Below are 21389 nucleotides of genomic sequence, written 5' to 3'. Positions count from 1 at the left end.
TAATTCAAACTAACCAAATTTAAAATCAAGTTTATCGGAAGTATGTTAGTTGTACAATAGTAAAACAACCCACTTGTTTAGAAAACTAGAACAATGAGATTGTATTGATGATTTATTTTATGAGTTTACTATCTTTCTTTCACTATGTTATAAATCCTTCTCTAATCAGATATTGAGATTGTAATATAGTTAGTCTGTAATAAAATTGAATATTACGATGATGAAGTTGGTATAAGTGAACGTCATAGATAAATGTAAGGAATTAGGTAGCCTATGTTGACAGTCCATCCATTACCAAAAACTATTATAAAACTATGGTTTCGAAAGTCACTTGTATAACACCAGAGATAAACAATGAATAATTTCATGGAAAAAACCCAACTTAGGCTACATAGGACAAAAACTTTTAAAGCAGTTACCTGATTACATTTAAATGAAGTAAATATGAGTAAATACAAAATGTCTAAGTAAATATGAGTAAATAAAAAAAATCTTTGAAAAAAATGTATTTACTTTATAACTTATTATCCTCCAAACCCCCTCCTCCCCTCCAGATTCTTTGACTAGTAAACCCACATCCTTACATTATTTTATCAAAAATATATTTTGCTTCTTTTTTTTGATACTTCTAAAAGGGAGTTGGATTTTTCTAGTTTCTATTCTATGTTAGTACAAATGACTGTCTGCATATCAAAAATGTTGACTAAGTGTTTTAGGCAATAAAACCATTATCAAACAAAACAGCCCCCCTCAGTAAACATAATTATCAGTTATTGTTTTATCGATGACACAGATACAAAAACGCATACCAGTAAAATAAACGATTGTGAATATTGAAATTATCATAGGCTTAGCACAAAAGCTGACATACCTTAGTCAGGGGTGGGAAGACTAATTTAATTATAACTTGTTCGTTGGTGGCATTAATGCCGAAAACATACATGTAACAACATAATTTAACAATTCGGAACTACAGATATGTATATAAAACAACACAAAGATTCGGTGATACAAACATAGAACTTCTAGTTTACTTTTTAGTTGACTCAATTCAATAAAACGTGTACTGTAAAAAAAAATAGTATGACTTTGTTCCTAGCAATATCTTTCTTTTTTATCTTTACAGGCTATTGTTTTTGCTATGTGACTATTGATAAACGACTAGCAGCTACTAAGAATACCTCATCACACAGACTCACTTCTTTTCCCATCAGTTACCACCTGTTCGCAGTCGTCTGTTCTGGTGGTGAGAGGACACCTCCACAGCGCTCCTGACCTGTTGGTTCCAGGCTGAAGATTCTGGTCCAGAGGCGCACCGACCAGCAACCTGCACACAATCACATCCTTAAGAAATTTGATAAGGTTTGAACGAAACCTACTGATTCAAGTGAATTGGTTTGGGGACTCAGAATATATATACAGTAGAACCTCAATTACTCGAACTTAAATATCTCAAATTCTGTAATATCTTGTTTTTTTAATCCCCTTGAAATCCAAATAATCCATAATGTTAAAAGTATCTTTATAAGTCAAAGTTTCTAAATATTTAACATCAACAAGTCAAATTTTAACAATTTTTGATCAGTAATATTCAACCTCTGTAACTAAAATTTTACTGTCATCAAGCCTCAGTAACTTGAAGTTTACCTTTGTAAGTCGAAGTTTGCACGTGTGCCTCAATAATTCGAAGTTTTGCCTTACAGTGCAAGTCAGTTGTATTTTGATTCCTGTTGAGACATGAAAATCCAGCTTCCTGTGTCTGTTTGGCTATTACTATAGTCAAACTAATTTTTCTTTGTTATTTGGTAGGTCTTTAATGTACTTTTTTCATTATTTGTATTGTATTGTATTTTTTTTCCCAGGACTCTAGGCACGAGCCCGGTTTGTTTTTGTTGTTTTCACATTACTTCAGGCTAGACCTAGGGGTTACAGCATTATCACTTGGATAAAATCCATTGTTGATTTAGTGGGATTTGAACCCGGGACCCCAGGAACCGGAGTCCTGCGCTCTAACCACTAGACCAGCTCGCTCCCCATTTGTATTGTAGTAGGCCTACTGCATTTGGATGTATGGAGCTTATACAGTTTTTATTGAGCGGAGCGAGCGAAGCTCTTATACGTCGACTCTTATGCATTTAGTAATACGCAAACTCCTCCTAGACGGCTGAATCAATCGTTTTCAAATTTTGCATGGTGATAAAGACCATATCGGTGAGTGCCAACATCTATATGGCGTTGAAAAAGTCTACCAGGAATCCGCCCCACTGGGTCTCAAAGTTTCAATTTAATCCTTATGGAAGCAGTATTTGACACGTAAACAAAGACATATGATCAGCTGTTGACTTTTGAATGCAGTAAAGAAATAGCTGATAGCATTATTCCACAGATACTAGAACAGAAACGGTATGTATCATTAATATAATCAAATGACGACACTAGCTTGGGGTCCGTGACGTGTGTCACGTATGATGTGGTTAAGGAAGTAGTAAAGGTGAGCAGTCTGATGTGTGGAAACTGTTTATGACGATTAGATTAAGGTATCTGCATTCCTAAAATTCTATGGGAAGGGAGGAAAACAGGTACGCGACGTAGGAAGTGGAGAAGGAAGTAGTAAAGGCGAGCAGTCTGGAGTGTGGAAACTGTTTATGACGATTAAATTAAGGTTTCTGCATTCCTAAAATTCTATGCAGGGTGTATACTATTTTATTAAAGTGAAATTCCAGGTTTTTTCCAGGTTTTTTCCTGGTTTTTCAAAGTTTTTCCAGGTTCCCGCGTATTTGTTTGGTTCCACTTAAACTATAATCAATTTAAGACTTGCAGCCTAAGTATACAATATAAACTTGCATTAAATTTGTTTCAAAGTCCAGTGAGCTAGTGTTGAAAAAGTAATAATCCTTATTATAGTAATAATTTTCATTATCATCATTACTTAAGTCCACGGAAACATCGTCTCTCTCGATAACAGCAAAATCATGAATATTATCTTCATTTTTTATGAACACATTATCAACGGCGGCTAAATCCTGAATATTTCCTGCGGTCGTGTGGTCGCTTCCCACGGTGACGTAAACATCATCACAGTCTTACGTTACCATAGAAAAATCCTGGACATCTCCCGCGGTATGTATACATTATCGCCATCTCTCGCGATCACGAAAACGTAATCATCGTCATCCACGATCGCGGCAAAATCACGAAAATCTTCCGCGGCCGTGTGGACATCATCATTGACTCCCGCGGTCACAGGAACGTCATCGTTGTCGTGCGCGATCTCGGCAAAATCATGAACATCTGCGGCCGTGTAAACAAAATCATCGTCGTCTTTCGCGGTCACGGCAAATCACGAATATCTTCCGCGGCCGTGTGGACATCATCATAGCCTCCCGCAGTCACGGAAACGTCATCGTCCGCGATCTCGGTAAAATCATGAATATTTCCCGCGGCCGTGTCTACATCATCGTCGTCTCCCGCGGTCACGGAAACGTCATCGTCGTTTCCCGCGGTCACGGAAACGTCATCGTCGTCGGCCGCAATCACGGCAAAATCATGAGCATATCACGCGGCCGTGTAGAAATCATCATCGTCATCTTTCGCGGTCACGGCAAATCACGAAAATCTTCCGCGGCCGTGTAGACATCATCATTGCCTCTCGCAGATATGAAAACGTCATCGCCGTCGTCCGCGATCTCGGCAAAATCATAAACATCTGCGGCCGCGGAGACATAATCATCGTCGTCCCCCGCGGTCACGAAAAACGTCATCGTCGTCGTCCGCGGTCACGGAAACGACATCGTCGTCGTCCGCGATCTCGGCAAAATTATGAATATTTCCCGCGGCAGTGTATACATCATCGTTGACCCCACGGTCACGGAAACGTCATCGTCGTCTCCCGCGGTCACGGAAACTTCGTCGTCGTCTCCCGCGGTCACGGAAACGTCATCGTCGTCTCCCGCGGTCACGGAAACGTCATCGTCGTCTCCCGCGGTCACGAAAACGTCATCGTCGTCTCCCGCGGTCACGAAAACGTCATCGTCATCACCCGCAATCGCGGCAAGACGCATTTTACGACTACAATCTTCTACCGGGGCTAAAATAAAAATCCCGGATTCGGTCCAAAAATCCCGGCTTTCCCCGGTTTTTTCCAGGTCCCTTCAAATTCAAGGTTATTTCCCGGTTCTCCCGGTTGGTATACACCCTGTCTATGGTAAGGGGGGAAAACAGGTCCGCGACGTAGGAAGTGGTGAAGGAAGTAGTAAATAGTCCAATCATATAAGGAATTTCCCGGGAAAAAATTCCCGAAGTTTTTTTCTCAGTGGTTTCTTAAGTATTTTTTGGCACTGAATCCGATTTTAAACTTTGCCACCTCGCCAAAGGTGAGCTAACTTCAGAAATCGCAAAAAACAAATAAAATGCTGTACTTGTTTTACTTTTTTGCCTATAACTCACAAACGGAGTATTTTTTGCAATAACTGTCATATACTAAATTAAAGTACACTAAATTTCCGACAAAATACGTACAATAACTTTATTTCTACGACGTTCCAAACTGACGCTAGGGCGCGCTCAAAATTCATCATTTTCTTTTACCTATTGGAAAACGTAGGAAATACCATTATAAAACCTTGGATTAGACACCCAACGAACTCTATTTGATGTATATTGATTATTTTATAATTATATTGGACCATTAGGTCACATTTAGTGGTAAACAAATGTAATTGAAGTTTATAGTCGGTAACCATAGCATTAAAAAATAACAAGACAATTTTCAATTCAAATACATTTAAAAATCTATATACAGGGTGTTTGGTAGTCAGTGTCAAACAGTTTAAGGCATAATTATGCACGCAAATTGTGACAAAAATACGCTATTTGGATAGTTATATCTCACTCCTACTTCCGGCAACAGTCATTTTTAGATTTTTCCCAATTTCAGGACATTGCCTAAAAAAATCTCATATTTCTCAACCATTTAACCTGCATAATGATATTTTCAATTGCTTTTTTAGAATCGTCATTAAATCTTCTATCAGGAAATGTATAATACGGTACAGCTTAACCCATTCAAAAGTTTGTAAATTCGACTTAAATAACAAATTATGAAAAAACTATAAAAAGGGCGCCGCAACTCGCTTAAGAATTTTTTTATCAAGTTGTGTTAAAACTGTCAAATAGTATAAAAAACATCTTCACGTTTTAAGCTTTAAAATGATATGCAATATGTGACATGTTATGTCAGCCGAAGGGGAGAAATATTGCACATTAAATGAATATTTTTTTCAATAACTGCACTCATTTATTAAAGGTTTGTCAATTAAATTTGTCGACTAAATATATGTCCCATTAAATAAATTTGTTTGTAAAATAGTTGACGTGTGCAGTATATATGAATCAAGAACATGCATCAGACATAAACTGTATTTAAGATTCTTAAGGTGCAGCTTATCCATGATTTTTGAATGTTTCCAATAAATAATATATCAGGCCTACCTTGTATTTGAAAATTTTTTCGATAAAAATAATATAAATTACATATGATCGGTATCTTCGTAGTCACAACTAACGTATGTACCTATTTATAAATATCAATACTTTGACGCGGCATTCAAAGCACTACAACTAGTTTGGGCTGTACTATACTAAAGTATTAGATTTTACAAGTTTAATTGGGGTATACTTAATTACATATACCTTTAGCACACAACTTTTACTAAATGCGTTCTTGTAATTAATGAGTGCAGTTATTGAACAAATTATTCATTTTATGTGCAATATTTCTCCCCTTCGGCTGACATAACATGTCACATATTGCATATCATTTTAAAGCTTAAAACGTGAAGATGTTTTTTATACTATTTGACAGTTTTTAACACAACTTGATAAACAAAATTCTTAAGCGAGTTGTAGCGCCCATTTTATAGTTTTTTCATAATTTGTCATTTAAGTCGAATTTACAAACTTTTGAATGGGTTAAGCTATACCATATTATACATTTTCTGATAGAAGATTTAATGACGATTTTAAAAATGCAATTGAAAATATCATTATGTAGGTTAAATGGTTGAGAAATATGAGATTTTTTTAGGCAATGTCATGAAATTGGGAAAAATCTAAAAATGACTGTTGCCGGAAGTGTGAGATATAACTATCCAAATAGCGTATTTTTGTCACAATTTGCGTGCATAATTATGCCTTAAACTGTTTGACACTGACTACCAAACACCCTGTATATAGATTTTTAAATGTATTTGAATTGAAAATTGTCTTGTTATTTTTTAATGCTATGGTTACCGACTATAAACTTCAATTACATTTGTTTACCACTAAATGTGACCTAATGGTCCAATATAATTATAAAATAATCAATATACATCAAATAGAGTTTGTTGGGTGTCTAATCCAAGGTTTTATAATGGTATTTCCTACGTTTTCCAATAGGTAAAAGAAAATGACGAATTTTGAGCGCGCCCTAGCGTCAGTTTGGAACGTCGTAGAAATAAAGTGATTATACGTATTTTGTAGGAAATTTAGAGTACTTTAATTTAGTATATGACAGTTATTGCAAAAAAATACTCTGTTTGTGAGTTATAGGCAAAAAAGTAAAACAAGTACAGTATTTTGTTTGTTTTTTTGCGATTTCCGAAGTTAGCTCACCTCTGGCGAGGTGGCAAAGTTTAAATTCGGATTCAGCGCCAAAAAATACATAAGAAACCACCGAGAAAAAAACTTCGGGAATTTTTTCCTGAAAACATCATCTTTTTTCCTCATATGCTTGGACTAAAAGGCGAGCAGTCTGGAATGTGGAAACTGTTTATGACGATTAGATTAAGGTATCTGCAATCCTAAAATTCTATGGGAAGGGAGGAAAACAGGTCCGCGACGTAGGAAGTGGTGAAAGAAGTAGTAAAGGCGAGCAGTCTGATGTGTGGAAACTGTTTATGACGATTAGATTAAGGTATCTGCATTCCTAAAATTCTATGGGAAGGGAGGAAAACAGGTCCGCGACGTAGGAAGTGGAGGAGGAAGTAGTAAAGGCGAGCAGTCTGGAGTGTGGAAACTGTTTATGACGATTAGATTAAGGTATCTGCAATCCTAAAATGCTATTGGAAGGGAAGGAAACAGGTCCGCGACGTAGGAAGTGGTGAAGGAAGTAGTAAAGGTGAGCAGTCTGGAGTGTGGAAACTGTTTATGACGATTAGATTAAGGTATCTGCATTCCTAAAATTCTATGGTAAGGGAGGAAAACAGGTCCGCGACGTAGGAAGTGGTGATGGAAGTAGTAAAGGCGAGCAGTCTGGAGTGTGGAAACTGTTTATGACGATTAGATTAAGGTATCTGCAATCCTAAAATGCTATTGGAAGGGAAGGAAACAGGTCCGCGACGTAGGAAGTGGTGAAGGAAGTAGTAAAGGTGAGCAGTCTGGAGTGTGGAAACTGTTTATGACGATTAGATTAAGGTATCTGTATTCCTAAAATTCTATGGGAAGGGAGGAAAACAGGTCCGCGACGTAGGAAGTGGTGAAGGAAATAGTAAAGGCGAGCAGTCTGAAGTGTGGAAACTGTTTATGACGATTAGATAAAGGTATCTGCATTCCTAAAATTCTATGAAAAGGGAGGAAAACAGGTCCTCGACGTAGGAAGTGGTGAAGGAAGTAGTAAAGGCAGGCAGTCTGGAGTGTGGACACTGTTTATGACGATTAGATTAAGGTATCTGCATTCCAAAAATTCTATGGGAAGGGAGAAACAGGTCCGCGACGTAGGAAGTGGTGAAGGAAGTGGTAAAAGCGAGAAACCTGGAGCGTGGAAACAGTTTATGACGATTAGATTAAGGTATCTGCATTCCTAAAATTCTATGGTAAGGGAGGAAAACAGGTCCGCAACGTAGGAAGTGGTGAAGGAAGTAGTAAAGGTGAGCAGTCTGGAGTGTGGAAACTGTTAATGACGATTACATTAAGGTATCTGCAATCCTAAAATGCTATTGGAAGGGAGGGAAACAGGTCCGCGACGTAGGAAGTGGTGATGGAAGTAGTAAAGGCGAGCAGTCTGGAGTGTGGATACTGTTTTTGACGATTAGATTAAGGTATCTGTATTCCTAAAATTCTATGGGAAGGGAGGAAAACAGGTCTGCAACGTAGGAAGTAGTAAAGGCGAGCAGTCTAGAGTGTAGAAACTGTTTATGACGATTAGATTAAGGTATCTGCATTTCAAAATTCTATGGTAAGGGAGGAAAACAGGTCCGCGACGTAGGAAATGGTGAAGGAAGTAGTAAAGGTGAGCTGTCCGGAGTGTGGGAACTGTTTATGACGATTAGATTAAGGTATCTACAATCCTAAAATGCTATTGGAAGGGAAGGAAACAGGTCCGCGACGTAAAAAGTGGTGAAGGAAGTAGAAAAAGGCGAGCTGTTTGGGGTGTGGGATCTGTTTGTGACCATTAGATTAAGGTATTTGCAATCCTTTGATGCTATGGGAAGGGAGGGAAACAGGTCTGCGACGTAGGAAGTGGTGAAGGAGGTAGAAAAGGCAAGCCGTCCGGACTGTGGGAACTGTTTGTGACGATTAGATTAAGGTACCTGCAATCCTAAAATGCTATGGGAAGGGAGGAAAACAGGTACGCGACGTAGGAAATGATGAAGGAAGTAGTTTAGGCGAGCTGTCCGGAGTGTGGGAACTGTTTATGACGATTAGATTAAGGAATCTGCAATCCTAAAATGCTAAGGAAAGTGAGGGAAACAGGTCCGCGATGTAGGAAGTGTTGAAGGAAGTACTAAAGGCGAGTTGTTCGGAGTGTGAGGTCTGTTTATGACGATTAGATTTAGGTAGGTATCTACAATCTTAAAATGCTATGGGAAGAGAGGGAAACAGATTCGCGACGTAGGAAGAGGTGAAAGAAGTAGTAAGGTGAGCAGCGTGGCGTGTGGGAACTGGAAACCGTTTGTAGCAGTTTTAATGTATCTGCAATGCTGAAATGCTATGAGAAGGGAAGGAAACATGCCCACGACATAGGGAATGGTGAAAAAGTAGTAAAGGCTAGCAGTACGGAGTGTGGGAAGGTTTGTGGCAGTTAGATTAACGTATCTAAAATACTAAAATGCAACGGAAAGTGATGAATATATGTCCACGACGTAGGAAGTGGCTTAGGAAGTAGTAAAGTATGAGTATCAGCATAGTGCGAGATCCGTCTGTGGCAGTTAGATTAATGTATTATTATTAGATATTATATTAATGGAATACTAAAATGCTATGAGAAGGGAAGGAAACAGGCCCCACGACGTAGGATGTGGTGAAGGAAGTAGTAAGGCTAGCAATGCAGAGTGTGGGAACTGTCTTTGGCAATTACATTAATGTATCTGCAATCCTAAAATGCTATGGGAAGAGAGGAAAACAGGTCCACGACGTAGGGTGTGGTGAAGGAAGCAGTAAAGGTGAGCAGTGTTGAGTTTGGGAATGGATTAATGTATCTGCAATGCTAAAATACTACGGGAAGAGACTGTAGACTGTATGTTAAAATGATTACGAAGCACGAATCGATACATATTTTCTATACATGCAATCGTTTACAATCGAAATTTACAACTGAGTTGACAACAGCTGATTTTTACTCCTTAGAGGCTAAAAACTATTTTTATTCACTAAATATTAAAAATGCTACTTTAGACCCGCAACGCATCATGCATTAAAAACTACGGTTTTTACTGCAGTATGACAAAAACAATATAATATGAACCCTTGATGACTCCGCTCAATTTTGTGGATGCCTCTGCAAACGCCACCTAGTATTGTTTACTTTGTTTTTAAAAGTTCCAGCCAACTTACATTTACAATTATTGCTAATAAATTATGAATACAGCACTTTATGTGCATTAAAATAGTTTTATTTTGCTTCCACAGTTACTCTTCAGTACGAATAAATAGTTTGAGTTCAATTTCTAAAGGTTTAGCACGTTAAAGTCGAGTTATAAGGGCCATGACGTAACATCACTGTCAGACCCAACACCTCAGTATCTCGAACTTTTTCATATAGCACCTTCATAACTGGAACCTCACATAAAAAACTTGATAAGTCAAATTTTTACCATAACCCCTTCAGATTCGAGATATTGAGGTCCTACTGTATATACATATCAAATCTCAATAATTCAGCTGTGCGCTAGTCCAGGTCTTTCCAGTAATCTGGCAGTCAGTTAAGGTCTATTTATAGTGATTTTCATGTCAATGTGTTTCTGTACTGTCTGTTCCAGTTGTGTTGCTTCACAGTGAATTTTTGTTGGTAAACTTTAGGTAGGAATTATAAACTGTTGTGACAAGATTACAGGTGTGTAAGTGGTTTAAATTATTTTCAAGATTATCATCATCTAAAACCTTATGAGTGATCGAGCATCGAGTCAGAATCAAGCTGATCAGAGCTACTTTTATTCTAGCAATATTATGGCAGAATTGCAGAGAGCGTTTGTAGAAATTTCACAAGCGAAAATTCACAATATCTCCGAGGCTAAAGGAAATGTTTATGGTTTCGCAATCATGATCGCTACGAGGTTAACAATGGAAGGTTTTAAAATTGTATTTGATTTTTTATCAATATGTGTGTTAATTATAAACTTTGAATATTCCATATTGACTAACATTTGTATATAGCATATACCTAGGCCTACATTCAGAATACTGTATCATATTAAAGTTCTTTCAATAATCCTATAATCCTAATGAAACCAAGATAATATTTTAATAACTTTCCTACCAAATTGCAAAAAAATAAACCCATTTAAATTGGTTTATTCTACTAACTTAATTTTATGAAGAAAAACTTCACAAGTATACATTTCCTTTACACCATTATGAACACCATAAATAAGATTTACACGTTATGCTTCTAATACTATTATTGTATACAACTTTAAAACAGCTTAAATAACCCTACTAAACTTAAAAAAATTAAATAAAATAACCTCATAGCCAAAATAACAAATAATTGATTTCCTAGGCCTTCTTTTGGCTATATATTTACTTACTTTTCAATGGAAATGTTTGAATGATAAGTAATGCCAAGATATATTAATGGCAGGACTTGATTTATGAAAAGGCAGGGGTTATTTTACCCTCTACTTCCCTTTCCTTTTACTGGCACGCCACATCAATCTTTACTCTTAACAGACCTTTACTAAAGTAAAAACACAGCTATAATGCAACTGAGAACCGTGCAAAGTAGGATAATCAAAACAAAGACTTGATCCTGCTGATGGTTGAAAATCTCAACCTGGGTTAATGGTTATCAATTAGTCAAGATTTGCCCGTTGACTGATCAACAGATTATTGTTTTTCAGATAAGTTTAAAAACCTTAAATGTAAATAGTTACAATTCAAGGCAAATAATCTTTATCGTGCATAGAACAACAAATAAATATTCGGAAAGAACAAGGGAATATTTAATTCCGTTCTTGTTAAACAGTTTGCCTTTACAGCTGAGGAATATGTTACTCTAGAGTTTTACGGAAAACCTTTAGGGATTTATACATAGGTCTGGATCTGAGTTTAAAATAACTGTTTTTCATTCTATTTTATCAATGTTGTTCACTGCTTCAAATGTTTATTACTCTTACTTTTTTCATTGATTATTAATAACTGTTAAAATCTGACTAGGACTTTAAATTCCACAATTGCTTTGTTATTTATTTGTTGTATATTGTTTAGTTATATATATATATGTCATGTTATAGTTTATTTACAAAGAATAAAAAAGTGCTGTAGGATAACAAAAATTCTAATAATTGCTGCAGACAAGCCATTGTGGCTTTTGTAGCTAAATTGTATGAGATTGTATATTTGTATTAAAATAAAATAAAAAGTTACGTTAAATTTCTCATTATAGAGATGAGGTTTAAATTTATTTTTACATCACGTAACGCAATTTCCTAGCACCATATTTCCATCAAGCGCAGCCCAATTGTATCTAATAAAACCTAAAATCTCAACAATATTTTTTATCCAATTAGACTAACTCTGGGAAAATTCCAATTAAAAGGAAGGATTTAATTGAAGGTAAGAAATTAACATAAGAAGGTAAGAACCCAAAAACATTATCGTTTGAAACACAAAAAACTGAGTAAAACCATCTGTTTGGACGTGTTGCATCACACATTCAATTATGTGTGTGTGTGTGTGTGTGTGTGTACAAGTGGTGAGAGCCAACTGTTAGGCTATCCGTCTCTGTCTGACAGTACTGTCAACCGGTCAATTCCTTTGTTGACTGTTTTACATACAATGCACTCCCCTAACTAAACACCGCCAACACACTTTCAAACCACTAAGAGGATTCCTTTTTGGTGGAACATCAATGCGTTTGGTATACCAACTGTTCCAGATTAATATGAATTATATATAACAACGCAACACTTTATATTTATTGTAAATATTCCATTGAGGTTGAATTAATTAAATTACATAGAAAGACATTTAAATATTCAATAAATTTCTATAGTGTAATCTGCTTTCTATTTATCGACTACTTTTTAGTAGTTTCAAGTTCAAGCCAATACAAAATGAATCTTAAAAAGGTGGATTTAAAATAAAATCTACTTAATTTACACTTTATTCACAATGTACGTTTACAAATGAAAATAAATATTATAAAAAATATGCTCATAGTATTTCTGGCTTGGCATATATTGAAGAAAATAACTCATACAATTAGTAGGTAGTGCCAGCAAAAAACAACTAAATCAGGCACACCCACAACAGAAGGCCTGGTTGATAAGACTGAGATAAAAAGCTATTCTTATTCATTCTGTTACAACATAGTTTAGTTAACTTTCTAGGAACCTTCGCTGTTAGGATTATGATGAAAGATGTATGGAAACTGGAAAAACTTAATATAATAGCAGGTTTTAAAATTTCCATACTATGTCTTGTATTACAATTTGTGGAAGAATGTATGTTAGTTTTGTGTTGTTTAATTAATTAGGCCTAATAAAATAAATTTCCTATTATTGTTTGTTACATATACATTTTAAAGCTTAATTTTCTGTACCTAAACAAAATATGAATATGACTAATACTATGAATATGAGTAATACTATGAATATGAGTAATACTCATGTGAGTAATACTTTTGTTAGAGTTACAGTTTTGCATCATCTGTCGAGAACTCTCAATTAAATATGAGTCATCATAAATAGTGTCATAGTAAAGCCACAGTGTGTGAGTCATGGTCGCTTCCAAAATAGGTCTTTATAATAAGCATTGTGCGATGAAATGCTTTTAAAGCTAATTCTTTAGGGGACATCGGTAAAGATAGAAGTATACAGATTAACGTACTGTATGCAATATTACGGTATGCTAGACCTGTGTAAGTTTTAAGTACGAGAAGTGCTTAACATAAAGATAGTAACACTAAGACCTCAAAGACCAAATATTTAATTTTAATTTTATCAATTTGGGCCATTCTTCAGAAAAGGACCTACTTTCTATAATTATTAAAACCTCTTTTTTTAATGAAAACATCAGAAGAAATAATTAACCAGAAAATAAAAAGGAGCAGTTTCAACATGAAAGTTTTAACCTAGTGACATATATAAAAAGGTGATTATTCTAAAGATACAACCATTGAGTGCTTTAGTGTTGGCAAGTCTGCAAGGCCATTCTCTAGTCATATCACATCACCGCTTCACTTAGCAGCTGATTCAGGGTATCGGTACACAATAAGTAGGATTACTAGAAGCCTAGAATTTACCCATTCAATATTGGTTTCAATTTTGAAAACACATTATTAATCTGGAGTTAAAAGAGGTAATTTGTGGTTTTGTAGAAAAATGATTTTAACTGTAAATGGTGATTTATTAATGGACTAAGTGGCCTACAAATTGACTCTTTTTCATTACCCTACAAGTTGAAGAATGTATCACGCAAATTTATGTTACGCTGCAATTAACTTGCCTATACAAATTGTAGGCTACCCACAAGAGTTTAAACTATGGAGTATAAAATATGGAGTATGGAGTATGGAATATTATTAACTAAAAACACTGAAGACATAATGATAAAAAAACATGATTTTAGGCCAAATGTCTATTGGAAGAGGAGGATAAAACACAAAGGACAAAATGTGTTTTCAAATGCACAAGAAGACATCTGTGGAAGAGAAAAGGAAGAAATACCGTAGATGTGTCACATCAGGTCAAGTGTGTTATATTGGGAGATGAGTACAACCGTTGAGAGACTCGGGGAGAGAGGGGGGAGGCAGGACCATCCAATAATAGTACGACCACCATCAAATTATTCAAATTGGCCATTGTTTGGTCCCACCCTCATCAAACTTAGTTGCTCAGTTATCTATAATGTAAGATAGAACATGGAATGTTTTTTATTCAACCTCGCTATCTCCTCAACCATCCAATGTTATGACAGAAGGAATTCACTGGGTTATAAAGTAGCAATTTAGATGTTTGCAGACAGAGATATTTAAATATAGGTGTGTCAAGACCAGGGTTTTTGACAAAAACAAAAAAATTTCAATACTGTCAAAACATATAAATTTCAATTTTAATACAAATTCACTGCTTTCAATTTGGTTTTAAGCTTGGTTTATAATACTCACACCAATAACTTATGAACATTTAAAAATTTATTTTTTCTGTCTTTTGTCTCTTTGGTTAAGAAATAGGTAACATCACATATCAATGAGAGCATTTTTGGAACGATATAAAATAACATTTAGAAAAACAAAGGAATATGAGTGTTTCCTGAGATTAGAATTGGGTGGGAGTTTCAATTTATGGAACTTGTGATTTAAGGGTCTAGGACTACTAAAATAAAACTTTGCAGCTACATACCAATTTATCTTGATTTTATCAGTGATGATTTCAACGTAATAAAAATTGTACGTTAAAACCTAACTTACATAGGTAGCCTTCAAATTGAAATAGTTGGCACTCCTTGTCCAACTATTTTGAAATAGTATTAATAATTTTGCTTCCATAAATAAAATAATTTAAATTATTGTAGTAAATAAAGTACAACTGAGCACCCTGAATATTATATTTTTAATAGTACCGGTAGTGACATGTTTCGGACATAAGTCGATTTTCAAACTTCAAATAATATTAATAATTTTATATGACTAAGAAACATTTGTTAGTACTTAGTCTTTCATTCGGTAAAGTTGCGGAAATCGGCAAGAAAAGCCTCCAAGGGACTACCAAGAGTCTACGAGTTTAACCTTTAAAACAACACTGCAATGTTTGGAAAATTTATATTCTTTTATCCATTTCTAGGTTGTTAAGTAAGTATAGGCCTACCATTTAAAGAAGAAATTCTGTGCTATAAAAAGTAAAAATTGAAAAATTTCGACTTGGACTCCCCTTAAGGTGCAGAAACCACCGAAAATTGCAGAAATATACTGAACTACTTTCTTAAGGCATGGAGCACATAGCACACCTGGGAATAAGAAGTGAAGTGATATAAGTCTACTTTGGTTGAAACTGAAACAATGAATTATCTTATTTAGGCGTATGGGGAAGGCAGGTCGGGGTTTGCAGGTTCGTTTTCAACTGCTTTAAGATGAGTGTTTTGAAGTTAGGTTAGATTAAGTCAGGTAAAGTGTAGGTTATAGGCGATCAGGTTGTTTATTGATGTTACACCCATGTTGTTTTTATATTTTGGAATAGTTGATTAAATGATGAGAAAATTTCAAAAATGCTTGCACATCAATACTTTCATCAATAAACAACCTGATCGCCTATAACCTACACTTTAACTTAGGCTACTTGATCTAACCATAGACAAAAAGAATTAAATAAAGACTGTCAGCCGTGCAGTGGTTACCATAAGTTCTGGCGCACACCGCAGGAAGCGCCGTGTAGTTAATTAATTACCTTAATTACCTCCTTCGTCACCAAGACCAGCGATGCCGGATAGGTTGTGTCAATAAGTTACTATTTACATATTACTAAAAACAAAACTTTTCTCTTTAGAAAAACTTTTACATCATGGCGGTGGATACACCCATACTTTCAAAAAAATCTTTCAGGCTATAATATGGCCTATCTTTTAGCCATGTCTTCAGGGCAGTGCTAAACTTAGGAGCTTCCAGGTTCTTCAGTGTTTGGGGTAGACTATTATAAATCCTGAGTGCCATGGTCGGGTATGAATTTTTTGTTTTTGAGAGTCTGCAGAAAGGGATGTCTATTTCATTGTTACGCCTGGTTTGATGTGCATGTATGGTACTTCTTGTAGGGAAATTTAGTAGGTTGTCTTTAACATGGACGGAACACAGAAGGATGTATTGGCTATAGACTGTTAGGACCTTTGTTTTCATGAAGAGCGGCTTACAGTGATCCAGTCTCTTACTAAAAGTAATCACACGGATTGCCCTCTTCTGGAGTATGAGGATATCCTCACAAGCAGGCGCGTGTCCCCATAGCATTAGACCATAGCTCAATACACTATGGAAGAGAGCGTGGTATATCACCAGCAAATAGTGTGGACTTATCATATGGGTGAGTTTTCTAAGTAGGTGTACAACTCTTGATAGCCTTGTGCTGACCGCGTCTATATGATTGGTCCATGTAAGTTTTTGGTCTATTTTAAAGCCAAGGAGAGAGACCACGCTATTTTCTTGGACATGCTTAGCTAAGGTACAGACCATCGCTTGTGTTTTGTCCTCATTTAGTTTTAGTTTATTGGCTGCAAACCATTGTTTGGCTTCATCAAACAGGACCTCCGCTGCATCAATCGCAAGGGCAGGGGTAGCACCAAACGAGAAGATGGTGGTGTCGTCGGCAAATCTGAGCGCGGTGCCATGGAGCTCCAAATCGTTAATGGCCACCAGGAAAAGTGCAGGCCCTAAAACTGAACCCTGCGGAACGCCTTGATTCAGCTGCATGGGTCTGGACTGTGCACCGCCTAGAGAGATGACCTGTAGCCTATTAGTAAGGTAAGATTTTAAAGACCTGAGTGCAACGCTCCCCACTCCATAGCGTTCAAGTTTATCAACCAGGATGTTATGTGATATGCAATCGAACGCTTTACTTAAGTCACATAGCGTCATTGACAGCGATTCAGATGATTCGAAAGCTGTTTGCACTTTACAGACAAGTTCTGACACAGCGGTCACTGTTGATCGATCTTTCCTAAAGCCGTGTTGAAGATTTGAGAACAACATGCCTCTCTCAAAAAAGTCCACTAACTGGGTTTTCATTATAGCCTCCAGAACCTTACCAAACACAGGTATCAGCGAGATGGGCCTGTAGCTATTTAGGTCTGATGGTTCCCCCTTTTTGTACACAGGGACGGTACGGGCCATCTTTAATATGTTAGGAAAGACACCTACCGTACTCTAAGACATTGGTTTTAGTCACTAATACCCCCCGTCGCAGCAACTGAATTGAACTGAACTGAAGCTTAGGTTTCTAAGCTTGCACATTTTTGATATCGTTATTTCATTGTGTTTCACCCACTAGCCTATTTAATTGTGCAAAAACAGTCTGGAAGTTGCATAAATTAATGAGTCGGTTCATTATAACCTGACCTTTGTACCTTCCTAATCTAACCTCACTTCAAAACACTTAATACAGTCACGAATCCGCATAAAACCCGACCTAAGCTACCTTCCTCACATGCCTAAATAAGAACTGATTAACTTATTTGGTTTCAAAATGAATTTACTTGATTTCATTCCGCATTAGATCAAGTATACTTAAACAGTTGTTTGCTCTTCTCACTCAGTCCTCACTCCTCACTCAGTACGGACCCGTCCAGACCACGCCATATTACCATTACCTTCAGTACCGCTCAATTATCCTTAGATTCGTAATCCTAACCTTCGTTTTACAGCCACTTAGGAATCTCTCCGACAAAAACTGATTGCATTTTTGGATTCAGCGTTAAAAATACTGTTAGTAGACATATAAAAATTACATAATATCCCAATGTAAATACAGTAAATATTTGCCTAATCAAGTTTGGTTAGTTAGGTTAAGTTAACCTAACTGTAGGCCTAAATAAACTTACGCGAATCAAATAATCGATAACTTACATCGAATAATCTATATAGGCCTAAGTTACCTATTGATATTTTTCATTGGAATGAGTGTAGGACGTAAACTTAAGTGCAGCCTCAACATGCTACAGGGTGGCCTAGTGTCAACATAACTTAGGTTGAGCTTAGATTGCCAAAACCGGATGTTTGGGCTAGTTTTACAACACCTACATTAAAGCCTAGTAACACTGTAGAGCCACTATGAAAACAAGCCAATACTAAGCAAATAAATTTAACTTACCAACTGTGTTCTACTTGTCGTTTTTCTTCATTTATAGACTGGTGCTCAGCGACGGAATAGCCGAAATACGAACCTTCTGTTCCTCGTTTTATCACAGGCAACCTAGTTTCTAAATTAAAACATAAAACTACACTTGTATGTGTTAAAACTAAGAACAAACAACTAGTTAAACTTTTGATACTCATTGTAGACAACACCGACACTTAGGTTTGCCACTCCCACATATTTCTAGTCTGACAACTACTAACAATAATAAAGTCACAGCCACAGCCTAGGAAGGAAACCAGAATCATAAAAGACAGTAGACACACCGTGACCGTGTACAGTACAGACAGAGACAGACAGACAGACAGACTCGAGCCGAGTCAGCCAGCGCCAGCAGGAGCAGATTCTGTTTCCCTCTGTGTTCACTCAGTTCAGTTCGTTCAGCTAACAGCGTGTTATGTCTGGCGTTCTCTCACAGTTCTCATCCTCATCTCGATCTCACTCACTAAAAGCATTGACTATATATACCTACAGGTTTATATATACTATATTAATATATATATATATATATATATATATATATATATATACCTGTAGGTATATATAGTCAATGCTAAAAGTTATCTTCTTCTCACTGACTCACTCACTCCACTCAGTAGTCAGTACTCACTACCTCACTACTCAATCTCAGAGAGTAGTGATTGAACGGCTCCCATTTTCGACTCAGTGGTCCGTTTTGAGTTCGGTTTTGCGTATTCCGCCAATAAAGACCATTAATTTGATTTGAATTGCATATCAACCTATAGCCCAGTCAATAAAGATGTTTTATCGCAACTAAATGGTGGAAAGCTGGATTATGTATATGTGTGATAGAACCACATGAGAGGTGTATTTTCCCAAAAGTCCCAACTTGGCACTTATAGCCCTTAAGCTTGCCTCCCCCTTCCAAATCTAGAAATTGCAGTGTTTCACTTAATTGATCTTAGTCGTGTACTATGTATACCGTCCGTGTTGCAATTTGTTTTATTTTATTTCTGATTAGTTTTCCTAAAACTTTTGTATTTAACATTCTCTTCTAAAACTAGTATTTAGGGAGATATACAATTTAAACTTCGTTAAAAGCTTTGTTTCAGAGTACAACATTTTGTTTTCTCTACTTTTAAATAGAAGTAATACGCAAATATGGTTCAATCAAAAGATTTAGTACGTTTTTCAAGGTTGATGGCCGGGTGAGGAGCTGAACGTCGGCAAAGAGAGCGTGTGCGGGCTAGTTGAGCACCTCTGATCCGTACGTTTTCTGTGTCCATGTATAGCTCAGTCAATAATCGCACAAACTGCCTTTTTTCGTAGCTAAATAGTGGAAAGCTGAGTTTGTTATATGTGATGGAACCACTTAAACATGATGTATTTTCAAAAAGTTCCCGATTCTCCCCGTTGAGCTTTTCCCCCACCCCCTCCAAACCTGAAAATTGCAGTCGTTCACTTTACTGGATATAATTAAAATTCTACACAATGCTATCGTATTGTATTTTGATTTGTATTATTTATAATATTAGTTTATCTACAACTTTTGTAGATTTTATTTTGTACATTTTGCGTATTTGATTTGTAAAAAATATATAGAGTGTCAAACAAAATTGTGTGCTTAAAACATAACCATTATCAAAGTTAAAATGTTATATCTCTTTGAAAATAATTTTAGAAGAAAACCTTTGGTACAAAAGTTGTAGATAAACTAATTATAAATAGTAAATAAATAATAACCTCTCATGTGGTTCTATCACATATACAAAATCCAGCTTTCCACCATTTAGTTGTGAAAACAGGTGTTTTATTGTTTTCATTGACTGGGCTACTATGCGTACCTGAGTCTGAGAAAGATTTTCGTCTTGACTCCCCCCGAGGAGGTAGCGTGTCACTGATTACTGTAATGTTTTTAAATTATTTTAATATCAATTGATCAATTATAGAGCCCAGTGACTTTGTTCCAAGTTTTGTAGCTCTATTTATACTATTTTATTATATTTAGCTGTCCCGAGACTGTAAGCATTAAAAATATTCTAATAATGTCCATTTGAAACCTTTTGTAACTCTAAAACCGTTCAGGCTAGGCTAAAATTTATGAATTTCTTGCAAGCGCCCTAAAGTTTCATTTCAATTCATGTCAAGAATGGTTTTTATTTTTTTATCCTTGAAACATAAATAAACACCCTGTCGCAGCAAATTCTGCAGACTAAGCAAATTTCTATTTACCTGGCTATAGATTCTACGAAAATGTTCCCTTAAAATTGTCAGAATTACTTCCTATTTAAAAATAATATGAATTTAAATGAGTACTTAGGTTTACGGCTACAGGGAAGGTATGTATGCACTTAATGGAGGTGTGTTTTTTAATCGTAATGTTGATAGCTTAGTATAAAATTAACAAAATTGCCAAACTTGATCAAACAAGCAAACTACAACAGTTTTATTATTTTTCATAAGAATAACATTGAAATTTTAAATTTACAATTTTTTTTACTTCTGTAACCTGTAACCAAAACAACAAGACTGTATACAACAAGACTTCAGTATAGACATTTTTTTAAGCTCTAGGCCTACAAAATGGTTAGGAAAAAAATTTTCAAATTTTATGTTTTTAGAGTCAAAAGTGGGAAAAAAAGTTTTTAGCCATAAAACCTCTGTTCCCATAGTCCGACCATGCTGGTTTGCGAACTCATTCGAAGAATCATAGGTTTACACGTTTATACCAAATTTAATCGAAATCGGATCATTTTTCCTTGTGTTATCGCGCTAACGGGCATGTATATACAGGCAATGATACATATATACAAATTTAAACGGAGGGTGTTTTTGGCCTCTGGGAACCTCAAAACGAAAAAGTAAATTGGTCCCGGCCCCCGGGTCTAGGTCTTACCATGAGACCTACGGTAATAGCTTATTCCCTTTATAGTTAATTTGCTAAAATGCCCAATTTGTATTACAACCACTGTGTAGAGTAAAAAATAATAGGCCTAATTTTGTAGGCCTAAACTGAGTGATGTTGTACAATGATTAAAGGTTACGTTGAATATTCTAAAGAACTGTACATTTAAAATTTCCTAAGTTATTCTTATTCTTTAGTCAAAATCTAAG

The 21389-nt window shown here is 36.0% G+C and overlaps 1 protein-coding gene across 3 annotated transcripts in view; it reads right to left on the bottom strand.

The window, feature by feature from the left end:
* The window catches only part of LOC129002370 (integrin alpha-PS1-like), a 56567-nt gene extending 37987 nt beyond the window's left edge, over nt 1-18580 (bottom strand). For all 3 annotated transcript variants that reach the window (XM_054430115.1, XM_054430117.1, XM_054430116.1), the window contains exons 1-2: nt 18270-18580; nt 1200-1327 (exon numbers count right to left, since the gene is read on the bottom strand). In XM_054430115.1, coding sequence (XP_054286090.1) covers nt 1200-1327; nt 18270-18454 — 313 coding nt within the window. In that variant the 5' untranslated portion in view covers nt 18455-18580. The remainder of the gene's footprint in view (nt 1-1199; nt 1328-18269) is intronic.
* Between the last annotated feature and the right edge of the window lie 2809 nt (nt 18581-21389).

Source organism: Macrosteles quadrilineatus, unplaced genomic scaffold (assembly GCF_028750875.1).
Source record: "Macrosteles quadrilineatus isolate MER2022 unplaced genomic scaffold, UCM_ALF_1.0 Scaffold_9__3_contigs__length_116548681, whole genome shotgun sequence".
In the NCBI taxonomy this organism is placed as follows: Eukaryota; Metazoa; Arthropoda; class Insecta; order Hemiptera; family Cicadellidae; genus Macrosteles; species Macrosteles quadrilineatus.
Note: the sequence above shows the minus strand (reverse complement) of the source record. Positions and strands in the feature narration are given on the sequence as shown.